General features: G+C 41.3%; 1 protein-coding gene across 1 annotated transcript in view; it reads right to left on the reverse strand.

The window, feature by feature from the left end:
- Positions 1 to 14,438, reverse strand: part of ZFP90 (ZFP90 zinc finger protein) — a 35,853-nt gene extending 21,415 nt beyond the window's left edge. Inside the window, exons 1-2 of the mRNA XM_029925352.1 lie at positions 14,247 to 14,438; positions 13,903 to 13,969 (exon numbers count right to left, since the gene is read on the reverse strand). Of these exons, the coding sequence (XP_029781212.1) occupies positions 13,903 to 13,935 (33 nt within the window). The 5' untranslated portion in view covers positions 13,936 to 13,969; positions 14,247 to 14,438. The remainder of the gene's footprint in view (positions 1 to 13,902; positions 13,970 to 14,246) is intronic.
- Between the last annotated feature and the right edge of the window lie 466 nt (positions 14,439 to 14,904).

Here is a 14,904-nt window from a genome sequence, read left to right on the forward strand (position 1 = left end):
CTCTCTCTCTGACCCTCTCCTGCTCACGCTGTCTCTCTCTAACTCTCAAAAATAAATAAAAAACATTAAAAAAAAAAAAGCAATGGACAGGGTTTTCATCAAAGAAACAATGGCTTTAAATGACACACTGAACCAGATGGGACTTAACAGGTATATTCATAACATTTCATTCTAAAGCAAAACACACATTCTTTTCAAGTGCACACAGAACATTCTCCAAAATAGACCACATAATGGGTCACAAAAGAGCCCTCAACAAGTATAAATAGATTGAGATCATACCATGCATATTTTCAGACCACAATGCTATGAAACTTAAGTCAACCACAAGAAAAAATTTGGAAAGACTACAAGTTCATGGACGTTAAAAACATCCTGTTCAAGAATGAGTGGGTTAACCAGGAAATTAAAAAAGTAAAAAAGTACATGGAAGCAAATGAAAATGAAACCACAAGAGTCCAAAACACTGGGATGCAAGAAAGGCATTCCTAACAGAGAAATACATTGCAACAATACAAGAACCAAGTAAAATCTCATTTACACAACATAATCTTACACTTAAGGGAATAAAAAAGGAAGAGCAAATAAAGCCTAAACCCAGCAGAGGAAAATAATAAATATTAGAGCAGAAATAAATGATATAGAAACAAACAATGAGAACAGATCAATGAAACTAATCCTTGAAAGAATTAATAAAATTGATAAACTTGGGGCACCTGGGTGGCTGAGTCAGTTAAGCATCTAACTCTTGATTTAGGCCCCTGGTCATGATTTCAGGGCTGTAAGACTGAGCCCCAGGTAGGGCGTCCTGCTGGGTATGGAGCCTGCTTAAAATTCTCTCTCCCTTCTCTCTCTGCCCCTCCCCCACTCATGTGACCACTCCTCACTCTCTCCTCCATCCCCCCCAAAAATATAACCCCCTAGCCAGACTTCTCAAAAAGAGAAAGGAGCCAAATAAATAAAATCACAAATGAAAGAGTAGAGATCACAACCAATACCACAGAAAAACAAACAATTACAAAAGAATGTTATGAAAAATTATATGCCAACAAACTGAGCAATCTGGAAGACATGGACAAATTCCTAGAAACATACAAACTACCAGAACTGAAAGAGGAAGGAATAGATAATTTGAACAGACCCATAACCAGCAAAGAAATTTAATCAGTAATCAAATATCTCCCAACAAACAAAAGTACTGGGCCAGGTGGCTTCCCAGGGAAATTCTACCAGGCAGGTAAAGAAGAGTTAATACTTATTTTTCCTAAATTGTACCCAAAAATAGAAATGGAAACTTCCAAACTCATTTTACAAGTCCAGTATTACCTTGATTCCAAAAACAGACAAAAGACTCCATTAGAAAGGAGAATTACAGGCCAATATCCCTGATGAACATGGATGCAAAAATTCTCAACAAGATACCAGCAAATCAAATCCAACAGTACATTAAAAAAATTACTCACCACAATCAAGTGGGATTTATTCCTGGGCTTCAGGGATGGTGGTTCAATAATCACAAATCAATCAATGTGATATATTACATTAATAAAAGAAAGAATAGAACCATATGATCCTCTCAATTTATGCAGAAAAAGCATTTCACAAAATACTGCATCCATTGTTTTTGTAAGTTTATTTAATTTGGGGGGAGAGGGGCAGAGAGAAAGAGAATCCTAAGCAAGCTCTGTGCTGTCAGCAGGGAGCCTGACATAAGGCTCAAACCCACAAACTGTGAGATCATGACCCGAGCTGAAACCAACAGTTGGACACTTGGCTGACTAAGCCACCAGGTGTACCTACAGCATCCATTTTTTATAAAAACCCTCAACAAAGTCAGGATAGATGGAACATACCTCAAATCATAAAGGCCATATATGGAAGACCCACAGCTAATTTCATCCTCAATGTGGAAAAATGAGAGCTTTTCTTCTTTGGTAGGGAACAAGACAGCAACGTCCACTCTCATCACTACTATTTAACATAGTACTGGAAGCCTTAGTTTCAGCAGTCTGACAACAACAACAAAAAATAAAAGGCATCCAAATTGGCAAGGAAGAAGTCAAACTCTATCTGCAGATGACACAATATTCTAAGTAGAAAACCTGAAAGACTTCACCAAAAAAATTGGGCGAACTAATACATGAATTCAGCAAAGTTGCATTTCTATACACCAACAATGAAGCAGCAGAGAGAGAAATCAAGGAATCAATCCCATTTATAATTGCACCAAAGCTAATAAGATACCTAGAAATAAACCTAAAGAGGCAAAACTACAGAACATTATGAAAGAAACTGAAGACGACACAAAAAAATGGGAAAAAATTCCATGTTTATGGAATGGAAGAACAAACACTGTCAAAATGTTTACACTACCTAAAGCAATCTACACAGTCAGTGAATGCAATCCCTCTCAAAACACCACCATCATTTTTCACAGAGCTAGAACAAATAATCCTAAAACTTGTATGGAACCACAAAAGAACCCAAATTGCCAAAGCAATCCTGAAAAAGAAAAGCAAAGTTGGAGGCATCATGATTCCAGACTTCAACCAATATTACAAAGCTGTAGTCGTCAAGATGGTATGGTACTGGCACAAAAACAGACACATATCAATGGAACAAAATAGAAATGCTAGATGGACCCACAACTGTTTGGTCAACTCATCTTCGACAAAGCAGCTAAGAGTATCTAAAAAAGACAGTCTCTTTAGCAAATGGTGTTGGGAAGCTGGACAGCAACATGCAGAAGAATGAACCTGAACCACTTTCTTATACCATACAAAAAATAAATTCGAAATGGATCAAAGACCTAAATGTGAGAGGAAACCTCTCAAAATCCTATAGGAGAACACAAGCAGCAACCTCTGTGATCTCAGTTGCAGCAACTTCTTACTAGATAGATACGTTGCTGAAGGCAAGGGAAACAAAAGCAAAAACAAATGAACTACTGGGACTTCACCAAGATAAAAAACCTTCTGCAAAATGAAGGAAACAATCAACAAAACTAAAAGGCAGCCTATGGAATGGGAGAGGATATCTGCAAAGGATGTATCAGACAGAAGGTTAATACCCAAAATCTATAAAAAACTTACCAAATCCAACACCCAAAAAACAAATAATCCAGTTAAGAAAACGGGCAGAAGACATGAACAGACATTTTTCTAAAGAAGCCATCCAGATGGCTAACAGACACATGAGAAGATGCTCAACATCAATCATCATCAGGGAAATACAAATCAAAACCACAATGAGATACAACTTCACACCCATCAGAATGCATAAAATCAACAACACAAGAAAGAAGTGTTGGTCAGGATGCAGAGAAAGGGAAACCTTCCTGCGCTATTGGTGGGAATGCAAATGGGTACAGCCACCAGAGAAAACAATATGGAGATTCTTCAAAAAGTTAAGAATAGAACTACTCTACAAACCAGCAATTGTACTACTAGGTATTTACCCAAAGGATATAAAATTACAAATTCGAAGGGGTACATGTACCCTGATGAGCAGCATTATCAACAATAGCCAAACTATGGGAGTTAACATGGCAGAGAAGTAACGGAACTGGGATTTCCCCCATCCCTCAAACACAGCTATATTGAGGTCAGATCACTTGGAACACCCAGCAAATCTTGTGTTGCATCGTGTATTGTTAATTTTATGCATTCTGACATGTGTGAAATGGTATCTCATGGTTTTGATTTGCATTTCTCTGATGATGATGCAAAATAAACTAGATACAGTGATCACAAGGATGGAAGAAGCAGAGGAGAGAAGAGGTGAAATAGAAGATAAAATTATGGAAAATGATGAAGCTGAAAAAAAGAAGAAAAGGAAATTCCTAGGGAATTTTAGAGAGGGAAAATTAGAGAGCTAAGTGATTCCATGAAATGAAATGATATCCATATGATAGGAGTTCCAGAAGAAGAACGAGAGAAAGGGGAAGAAAGTTTATTTGAACAAATTATAGCCAAGAACTTTCCTAATCTGGGGAAGGAAGCAGGCCTCCAAGTCCAATAGGCACAGAAAACTTGCTTCAAAATCAACAAAAATGGGTCAACACTGCAACATATCATAGGAAAACTGGCAAAATATAAAGATAAAGAAGGAATTCTGAAAGCAGCTAGGGACAAGTGGGCCTTAACCTACAAAGAAAGGTAGACACACAAGTCGACCTGTCCACTGAAACTAGGCAGGTCAGAAGAAAGTTGCAGGAAATATTCAATATGCTGAAAAGAAAAAATATGCAGCCTAGAATCCTTTATCCAGCAAGGCTATCATTCAGAGTAGAAAGAGAGATAAAGGCTTTCCCAGAGAAACAAAAACTAAAGGAGTTCATGACCACTAAACTAGCCCTGCAGGAGATCCCAAGGGGGACTCTGTGAGTGGAAAGCAGCAAAGTCTACAAAGGACCAGAGACATCACCACAAACACGAAACCTGCAGATAACACAATGACACCAAATCCGTATCTTTATCAATAATCACTCTGAATGTAAATGGACTAAATGCCCCAATCAAAAGATGGAAAGCATCAGAATGGCTAGAAAAAAACAAAATTCATTTATAAGCTGCCTACAAGAGACTCCTTTTAGACCTGAGAACACCTGCAGATTGAAAGTGAGGGGATGGAGAACCATCTATCATGATATGGGGCATCAAAAAAAGCCAGAGTAGCCATACTTATATCAAACAAGCCAGACTTTAAAAAAATTTTTAATATTTATTTTTGAGAGAAAGAGAGAGAGGAAGAGAGAGAAAAAAGCAAGAGAGATAGTGGGGGAGCAACAGAGAGAGAAGGAGACACAGAATCCAACGCAGGCTCCAGACTCAAAGCTGTCAGCACAGAGCATGACGCAGGCTCAGACTCACAAACTGAGAGATCATGACCTGAACCAAAGTCAGATGCTTAACCAACTAGCCACCCAGGAGCCCCTAGACAAGCTGGATGTTAAAACAAAGACTGTAACAAGAGATGAAGAAGGGCATTATATTATACTAAGGGGTCTATCCATCAAAAAGATACTAACAATTATAAATGTTTATGTCCCTAAAGTGAGACATCCAAATATATAAACCAATTAATCACCAACAAAAACAAATGTATAGATAATAATACCATGATTGTAGGGGACTTTAATATTCCACCTATAGCAATGAACAGATCATCTAGGCAGGAAATCAATAAGGAAACAATGGTTCTGAATAACACTCTGGACCAGATGGACTTAACAGATATATTCAGAACTTTTCATCTAAAAGCAGAATACACATTTTTCTCGAGTATACACATGAAACATTCCCCAAAATAGACTACATACTGGGTCACAAACAGCCCTCAACAAGTATAAAAAGATTGAAATCATACCATGCATATTTTCAGATCACAACACTATGAAACTTAAAATCAACCACAAGAAAAAATTTGGGGGCGCCTGGGTGGCTCAGTCAGTTAAGCCTCCGGCTTCGGCTCAGGTCAGATCTCACGTTCGTGGGTTCGAGCCGCACATCAGGCTCTGTGCTGTCAGCTAGCTCAGAGACTGGAGCCTGCTTCCAGTTCTGTGTCTCCTTCTCTCTCTGCCCCTCCCCCTCTCATGCTCTGTCTCTCTCTGTATTAAAAATAAATAAAACATTAAAAAAAAATTTTTTTAAAAGAAAAAATTTGGAAAGCCCCCAAATACATGGAGGTTAAAGAACATCTACTACTAAAGAATAAATGGGTCAACCAGGAAACTAAAGAAGAAATTTAAAAACATATGGAAGCCAATGAATATGAAGACACAATAGCCCAAACCTTTCTGGATGCAACAAAGGCAGTCTTAAGAGAAAAATACACTGCAAATCAGCCTATCTCAAGAAGCAAGAAAGGTCCCAAATACACAACCTAACCTTCTACCTAAAAGAGCTAGAAAGGCAACAGCAAAGAAAGCCCAAAGCCAGTAGAAGAGAAATAATAAAGAGCAGAAATAAACAATACAGAATCAAAAAAAAACAGACCATGAATCTAAGAGCCGTTTTTTTGAAAGACTAAACAAATGGATAAATCCCTAGCCAGACTTCTCAAAAAGAAAAAAGAGGACCCAAACAGATAAAAATCACGAATGAAAGAGGAGAGATCATAACCAACACCATAGAAATACAAACAATTACTAGAAAATACTATGAAATATTATATGCCAAACAAACTGGAAAATCTGGAAGAAATGGACAAATTCCTAGACACTCACACGCTACCAAAAACTCAAACGGGCGGGGCGCCTGGGTGGCTGAGTCAGTTGAGCTTCCAACTTTGGCTCAGGTCATGATCGCACAGTCAGTGGGTTCAAGCCCTGTGTCGAGCTCTGTGCTGACAGCTAGCTCAGAGCCTGGAGCCTGTCTTTGGATTCTATGTCTCCCTCTCTCTCTGACCCTCCCCTGCTCGTGCTGTCTGTCTCTCAAAAAAAAAAAAAAAGAAAAGAAAGAAAGAAAGAAATTTAAAAAAACTCAAATGGGGAAGAAATAGAAAATTTGGACAGATCCATAACCAGCAAATTGACTAGGTTATCAAAAATCTCCCACCAAATAAGAGTCCTGGGCCAGATGGCTTCTCAGGGGAATTTTACCAGATATTTAAAAGAGTTAATACCTATTCTTCTCAAACTGTTCCAAAAAATAGAAATGGAAGGAAAGTTTCCAGACTCATTCTAAGAAGCCAGCATTACTTTGATTCCAAAACCAAAGACCCCACTAAAAAGGAAAATTACAGGCCAATATCCCTGAGGAACATGATGCAAAAATTCTCAACAAGATACTAGCAGATCAAATTCAACAGTATACTAAAAAAATTATTCACCATGATCAAGTGGGATTCACTCCTGGGTTGCAGAGCTGGTTCAATAATCACAAATCAATCAATGTGATATACTACATTAATAAAAGAAAGAATAAGAACCATATGATGCTCTCAATAGATGCAAAGAAAAGCATCTCACAACAAATTACACCACCTTTTAATAAAAACCCTCAAGAAAGTCAGGATAGAAGAAACACATCTTAACATCATAAAAGCCATATATGAAAGGCCCACAGCTAATATCATCGTCAGTGGGGAAAAAACTGAGAGGTTTCCCCTGAGATCAGGAACACAACAGGGATGTCCACTCTTCACCACTGTTTAACACAGTGTTGGAAGTCTTATCTTCAGCAGTCAGACAACAAAATAAATGTAAAAGGTATTCAAATTAGCAAAGAAGTCAAACTTTCACTCTTCACAAATGACATGATACTCTACATGGAAAACCTGAAAGACTCCACCAAAAAACTGCTAGAGCCGATACAGGAATTCAACAAAGTCTCAGGATACAAAATTAATGAACAGAATCGGTCACATTTGAAACAACAGAAAGAGGTATCAGGGAATCAATCCCATTTACAATTGCATCAAAAACCATAAAATACTTAGGAATAAACCTAACCAAAGATGTAAAAAATATGTATCCTGAAAACTATAAAAAGCTTATGAAAGAAACTGAAGAAGACGCAAAGAAATAGAAAAACATTCCATGCTCATGGATTGGAAGAATATTCTTAAAACGTCGTTACTACCCAAATCAATCTACACATCCAAAGCAATCCCAATCAAAATAGCACCAGCATTCTTCATTGAGCTGGAACAAACAATCCTAAAACTTGTATGAAAGCACACAAGAACCCAAATAGCCAAAGTAATTGTCAAAAAAAGAAAACCAAAGCTGGAGGCATCACATTCCTGGGTTTTAGGCTGTATTACAAAGCTGTAATCAACAAGACAGTAAGGCAAGGCATGGGCACAAAAACAGACACAGAGACCAATGGAAGAGAATAGAGAACCCAGAAATAGACCCACAAATATATGGCCAACTCATCTTCAACAAAGCAGGAATGAGTATCCAATGGAATACAGACAATCTCTTTAACTAGACAGCGACATGCAGAAGAATGAAACTGGACCACTTTTTTACACTAGACACAAAAATAAACTCAAAATGGATCAAAGACCTAAATGTGAGGCAGAAAACCATCAAAATTCTGCTGGAGAAAACAGGCAGCAACCTCTTTGACCTCGACCGCAGCAACTTCTTAATTGACATGTCTCTGCAGGCAACAGAAATAAAATCAAAGATGAACTACTGGGATCTCATCAAAATAAAAAGCTTCTGCAAAGCAAAGGAAACCAATCAACAAAACTAAAAGGCAATTGACAGAATGGGAGAAGATATTTGCAAATGACATATTGGATAAAGGGTTAGTATCCAAAATCTATAAAGAACTTACCAAACTCAACACCCCAAAACAAATAACCTAGTGAAGAAATGGGCAGAAGACATGAATAGACACTTTTCCAAAGAAGACATCCAGATGGCTAATAGACACCTGAAAATATGCTTCACATCTCTCATCAACAGGAAAATACAAATCAAAACCACACTGAGATATAACCTCACACCAGTTAGAGTGGTTAAAATGAACAACTCAGGAAACAACAGATGTTGGTGAGAATGTGGAGAAAGGGGAATCCTCTGCTGGTGGGAATGTGACCTGTTGGAGCCATTCTTGGAAACATTGTGGAGGTTCCTCAAAAAATAAAAAATAAAATTACCCTATGACCCAGCAATTGTACTACTAGGAAGTTATCCAAAGGATACAGGAATGCTGATTTGAAGGGGCACATGTACCCCAATGTTGACAGCAGTGCTATCAATAATAGCCAAATTACGGAAAGAGCCCAAGTGTCCATCAACTGATAAATTAAGACGTATATACATACATACATACATACACACACACACACACTGGAATACTACTTGGTGATGAAGAAGAATGAAATCTTGTATCTGCAACAACATGGATAGAACTGGAGGTATCATGCTAAGTGAAATAAGTCAGAGAAAGACAGATATCATATGATTTCACTCATATGTGGAATTTGAAAAACTTAACAGATGGTCGTAAGGGAAGGGAAGGTGATGAGCATTGATGAGGGCACCTGCTGCGATGAGCACTGGGTGTTCTATGTAAGTGATGAATCACTGAAATCTACTCCTGAAGCCAAAACTACATGTATATTAGCTAACCTGAGAATAAATTAAAGAAAAAAAAAAGCCAAGGTGTGGAAAGAGTGCAAATGTCCATCAACTGATGAAGGGATAAAGATGTGGCACGCGTGCACGTGCACACACACACACACACACACACACACACACGCAGGAATATTAGTCATCAAAAGGAATGAAATTTTGCCATTTGCAATGACGTGGATAGAGCTAGAGTGTACTATTCCAACTGAAATTAAGTCAGGTAGAGAAAAACAAATACTGTAAGATTTCACTGATTTGTGGAATTTAAGAAACAAAACAGATGCATCTAACATATGAAAAGGGAAAGAAAAAAAAGGGGAGGGAAACAAAACATAAGCGACTCTATGACAGAGGCACCTGAGTGGGTTGGTTGAGCATCTGGCTCTTGATTTTGGCTCAGGTCATGATCTCATGGTTTGTGGGTTTGAGCCCTGCCTGGGGCTCCAAGTTGATAGCATGGAGCCTGCTTGGGATTCTTTCTCCAACTCTCTGCACCTTCCCTGCTCATGTGCTTGCACTCAAGATCTCTTTCTCTCTCTCCAAGTAAAGAAATAAACTTAAAAAAAAGGAGAGATCCCCTGCTCAAGCTGTCTCTCTCTCTCAAAAATAAATAAAACATTTTTAAAAATTAAAAAAATAAGGGAGGGGCGCCTGGGTGGCTCAGTCGGTTGAGCGTCCCGCTTTGGCTCAGGTCATGATCTCACAGTTACGGGTTCGAGCCCCATATTGGGCTTTGTGCTGACAGATAGCTCAGAGCCTGGAGCCTGTCTTCAGATTCTGTGTCTCTCTCTCTCTCTGACCCTCCCCTGCTCAAGCTGTCTCTCTTTCTCAAAAATAAATAAAACATTAAAAAAATTTTCTTTTAAAAAAGGAGAGAGATTCTTTACAATAGAGAATTGAGAGTTTGGGTTAAATGGGTGATGGTATTAAGGAGGGCAATTGTGTTGACCACTGGGTATTATTTGTAAGTGATGAATTACTAAATTTTACTCATGAAAACAGTATTAGACTATATGTTAACTAGAATTTAAACAAAAATTTGGGAAAAAAAGAAAAAAGTTTATATGTATGCTCAAATGCTTTAAGATAGATTTAAAATTTTTTTTTAATGTTTATTTATTTTTATGTGACACCCAGAGAGAGAGAGAGAGAGAACACAAGCAGGGGAAAGGCAGAGAGAGAGGAAGACACAAAATCTGAAGCAAACTCCAGGCTGAGCTGGCAGCACAGAGCCTGACATGTGGTTTGAACTCACGGACCATGAGATCATAACCTGAGCCAAAGTCAAAAGCTTAACCAATTTGAGCCACCCAGGCGCCCCAAGATACATTTTAATAAAAGTAGTACGAGACATAGAAAACTCGGGAAAATAATCATAGTTTTGAAATAGGTCTTAGAACAGGTTTTGACATCCTAACATTGTCTTAAAGACAAAATTTCTTAAAACTGTTTAGTGAAACTTAAACTGTTTCATGCAATTATTTTACCAGAAAATTAGGGTCACTGGAAAAATAAACTTTTTCTATATGTTAGGAGCAGAAAATGCAGAAAGCACAAAATTACTGCTTGGCATTAAGTGGTTGAGTGTTTGCTGTGACACCCACTTACAGAATATGTACTTTGGAGAAAGGGACGAAACCAGTCAAATGGCCCTGCCCTCAAGGAGCTGAAAGCCTAGCACAGAGACGGATGAGTAAATACACAACTCCATGTGACATAAAAACAGTACTATGACAGCTGTGTACCGGAGCTGTGGGAATGCACAAGAGGGGCACCTGACCTTACCCAAAGGATAGATGGTCTTGGCTGAGCCTAAAGCCCAGCTCCAGTGAGCTCAGAAGAAGGCTGGAAGGGGACTTCTGGACAGAGGCAGTCTGAACATCCCTGACTGCAAACATCCTGACTTGGTTCAACAAGTGGCCTGGATGCCCCTGGGGGCCCAGGAGGCAGGAGCGACCTGTCTGAGTTTGGATGACCAGAGCCAGCTTTGACTGAGCCTATTCATCGTGATGATCTAACCACAGAGCTCTTGGGAGCTGGATTCAATGGAGACCAGGTCCTGGTCCCTCTCTATTTCCCTCCCTTCAAGGGAAACCTGGTCTTCATTTGCAGCTTTTTTCTTCTAAAACTTTCCCCATTTCTTACTATCCTCGCGGTTTCACCTTTTATTCCTAAACTGAAAATGGAGTGCACATATAATGAAGAAAAAGGTACACAGACATAGCTACTAATGATCCCACAGATCCCAAGGATTTTCAGGGTAGCCCTCCTTTGCTCCCATTCCCCTCCACTTTGGAGCCACTTCAGGTATTAGCAAAGCACAGGGGGGGATGGTCCCACCCACCAAACACCTCTCCAAAGGAGCGCCAACTCTTAAACTCTTGTTCCTATACTTCATCATTCACAGCAATCTTTAAAAATAAGAAATCATCCTAGTTTCCTGCTCAAGAATAGTGACTCAAGCTATATTAACCATGTCCAACATTCTGAACATACCAAACACACATCCTGCGGCTCATCTGCCCAGGGCATGCTTCCCTAGACCCGTGCGTCATTAACTCCCTTGCCTCCTTCTGTACAGATGTCACCATCTCGATAAGGATAAGGCTTACCCTGACTACCTTATTTAAGCTGGACCCTTACCACAAGCCACCCTCTCCCGCACTCAATCCCCCTTACTTTTCTCTACCGTTTTTTCCTCCAAGTACTGTCACCTTTCAGAATATTATAAAAGTTACTTACTGAATCTTTCTGTCTCCTCCTAGGAGGTAAGCCCCATGAAAACAGAGATCATTATACATTTGGTTCACTAATGTATCCCAACTACTTAGAACCAGGTCTTAGCACATCATAGGGGCTCCATGGCTATTGACTGAATGAAGTGATTAATGAATGGATGGATTACGAAGGCCAAAAAGCAAAAAGTCCAAACTCCTTTCTCTTCTCATCTACCCATTGCCTGTAGCCCACACACACACTGTCACACAAGACAACGATTTCATGAACATGCCCCTCATCTCTAGCCTCCCAATGCCCGGACCCACAAAGTGAACCGGCTCTATCTCCACTCACTTCATTTTCACTTGTTGGACTCTGCTCCTAGTCAAAACTGACATCTCCACTGACTTTCCCACAGGCAGAATTTCCTCTCCCCTCTCTGTGGTCGCAGCAGGCTCTGGACCTCTGAAACAACCCGACACCACCTGTCGTACTATGTACTTCTGCACGAGGCTTCCCCCACTCAGTTAACCTTCAGGATAAGCAGTCGCATGACTCAAGTACTCAGCTCTTGCATTCTCGGAGGGCCAAGCTCAGAGAAAGGGAAACTCTGACAAAGGGAAATTTCTGCCTAAAAATCCCCCGTTGTAGACTCGTTGTCCTGTCCTTTATCCACAGTCATCACCTGCAGCCTGGGTTAGGTAACCCAAGTGGACTGTCAGGCCATTCCATGAGAATATACCTGCACTAGAGTATTTGGGAGCAAAGCTTTGAAAGCAGTCCCGACTAAATTCACTGCTCATTCACTGCTCTAAACACAAATCCACTTTCACCATTAAAAAGGCAACCCCTATGGGAGCAATTATCACCCTTTCCCCACTTGGATCACCAGCCTCATGAGATGTTAAGTGTGTCTAGTGATTCTAATTCTCACAGCCTGCTGAGGAAACATTTTATATGCAAAGGCACTGATGACCAGTGATTTGCTCAGGCTCACCTCAAACCAAACAACTGTCTTGGGTGTTACTTGTCTTACTCCTCAACACTCCCCCTTATAAAACAAAAACATGTAAGAAGTAAAAGATATAAAGGCATTATACAAACTGTGTGTGTTTAATTTACAGTAAACTGCTTTTAAACGGCATTATTAGTCAGTATTTTTTTCTGGATTGTTTTTGTTTTGTTTTGTTTTGTTTTAGATTCTACTTTTAAGTACTTTCTACGCCCAGTGTGTGGTTTGAACTCACAATCCAGAGATCAAGATTCACATGCTCCACCAAGTGAGCAGCGAGACATTCCTGGATTGTTCCTGATAGTCTAAAACACTCAGCAACTAGAATCTGTGATTTTTCCTTAATTCTAAAGAGAGTGTAGATTAAAATACCATCTGAACCTTGTTATATTTTCACATATATACTCTATGTAAATCAATAGTCAACCTCAGAGTTGTGATGCTTCTAGACAATGCCTCCTCCCTCACAGGAATAAGTGAGTTCAGAAATCAGCTTCATAAAATTAATGAAGCTGAAGGTTGGGCGCCTGGGCTGTGCACTATTATATCTTTGTTAAAGCAGAAAAGAAAACAAAAGGCTATGGGACAGGTCCTTCTTGTTCTGTTTTTCTTCCTCCGGGCCCAAGAAAGCCCATCTCCATTCTCTTCCTAAGCAAATCCTGACCAAGCTTCCCTGGCTCCTTAAGGTCTCTTTATGGCCTCTGGGTCGGAAATTGGGGCTCCTCTCTCCTTCACTAACAGTTACTTCCTCCTCTACAGTTTTCTACCGTGTCACCCTACTCTCTCCATTCCTTGACAAGAGTTCTAGGAATTGGCTTGGCACTCGGGACTCTCAACAGTGACACTTGCCCACACGTTCACTCTTAACTCCTCCAGCAGAACTGCATCTGGTCCCCTCCTTCTGGAAAGCCCGTTCCCCCCAGCTCTGAACATTTTGGGTTCCGCAAAGCTAGGGAAGCTCCGAGGCGACGACCGAGCTCAGGGAGTCGCTCAGGCGGGGAACAATGACCGCTCTAAACCTGCCCCAGGGGCCTCGCTGGAGGGGACGCCCTGGGGTAGTGAGGAACCCGCTGCTCACCTGGGGCACGGCCGTCGGAGGCCTCGGGGCCATTTCTGCCTCGCCGGGGTCGGCTCCCAGACTGGGGCTGGGGAGAAAGAACAGGGTTCACTCAGCCAGCTGCAACCGCCGACCCCTCCCAGCTGCGCCGGGCCCACTTCTGCCCCTCAGCCAGTTCTCTGGGGAGACGGTCAGGGAGCGGCGCGGATAGCGCCTGGGCCTGCCGATCCCCCACCCCCCAATCAAAGGCTCGCCGCGTCCTGGACACAGTCCTCTGGCCACGCCCAGTCCCACCCGCAGGACGGTGGGCGCGGCCCGGCGGATACAAGCCAAACCCGTGGGAGGACCCGCGCACTCGGAATTACCGCCTTTTGGGGACTCCGGATTTCACGACCTCGGGCCCACCCAGGGCTCGGGCCAGCTCCTCCTGCACCTGCTGCAGGGTCAGTTCTCTCCAATGCTGATGTGTGGAGGGATGGCCCAAAGCGGCCTTAGCCGCACTGGGGCCGGACAATGGCCGCAGCGGCGGGGCAGAGCCGGAAGTGCGCTTGCGCACGCGGAGGCTCACTCCCGCAACTCCCGGGCTGCGGCCGACTACACTTCCCAGAGGCCCCCGCGTGTGGGTCCAATAGAGGCTGCCTGAGAGGTCTTTGCGCCACTTTCGGGCGCTGTGGTGGGGTCCGCAGTGTAGGTTGGGCCCTCGTGCATTCGTTTATTCCAATAGTAGTTTCTGAGCTTGGGATATGTTGCTAGGGGCGGGATTCAGCTGTAGATCATAAAGAAAAGACCCTGCTTTCGGGGAGCTAGCGTCCGCTCCTCTGGAGGAGGCCAACAATAAAAACATAAACATATCGAGGTACTGACCAGCTACAGGAATAGGACAGTTAAGCGAGTGGGGTAACGTTGCATCTTCATCACAAGATGCTATTTCTTTTGCTTTTTCTGTGCCATCTTCACCCATGGGTCACTATCGAAGATTTAAACAATGATTTCCCAGATCACACCTGCTATGACTAAGATAGT

This window comes from Suricata suricatta, chromosome 16 (assembly GCF_006229205.1).
Source record: "Suricata suricatta isolate VVHF042 chromosome 16, meerkat_22Aug2017_6uvM2_HiC, whole genome shotgun sequence".
Classification (NCBI taxonomy): domain Eukaryota; kingdom Metazoa; phylum Chordata; class Mammalia; order Carnivora; family Herpestidae; genus Suricata; species Suricata suricatta.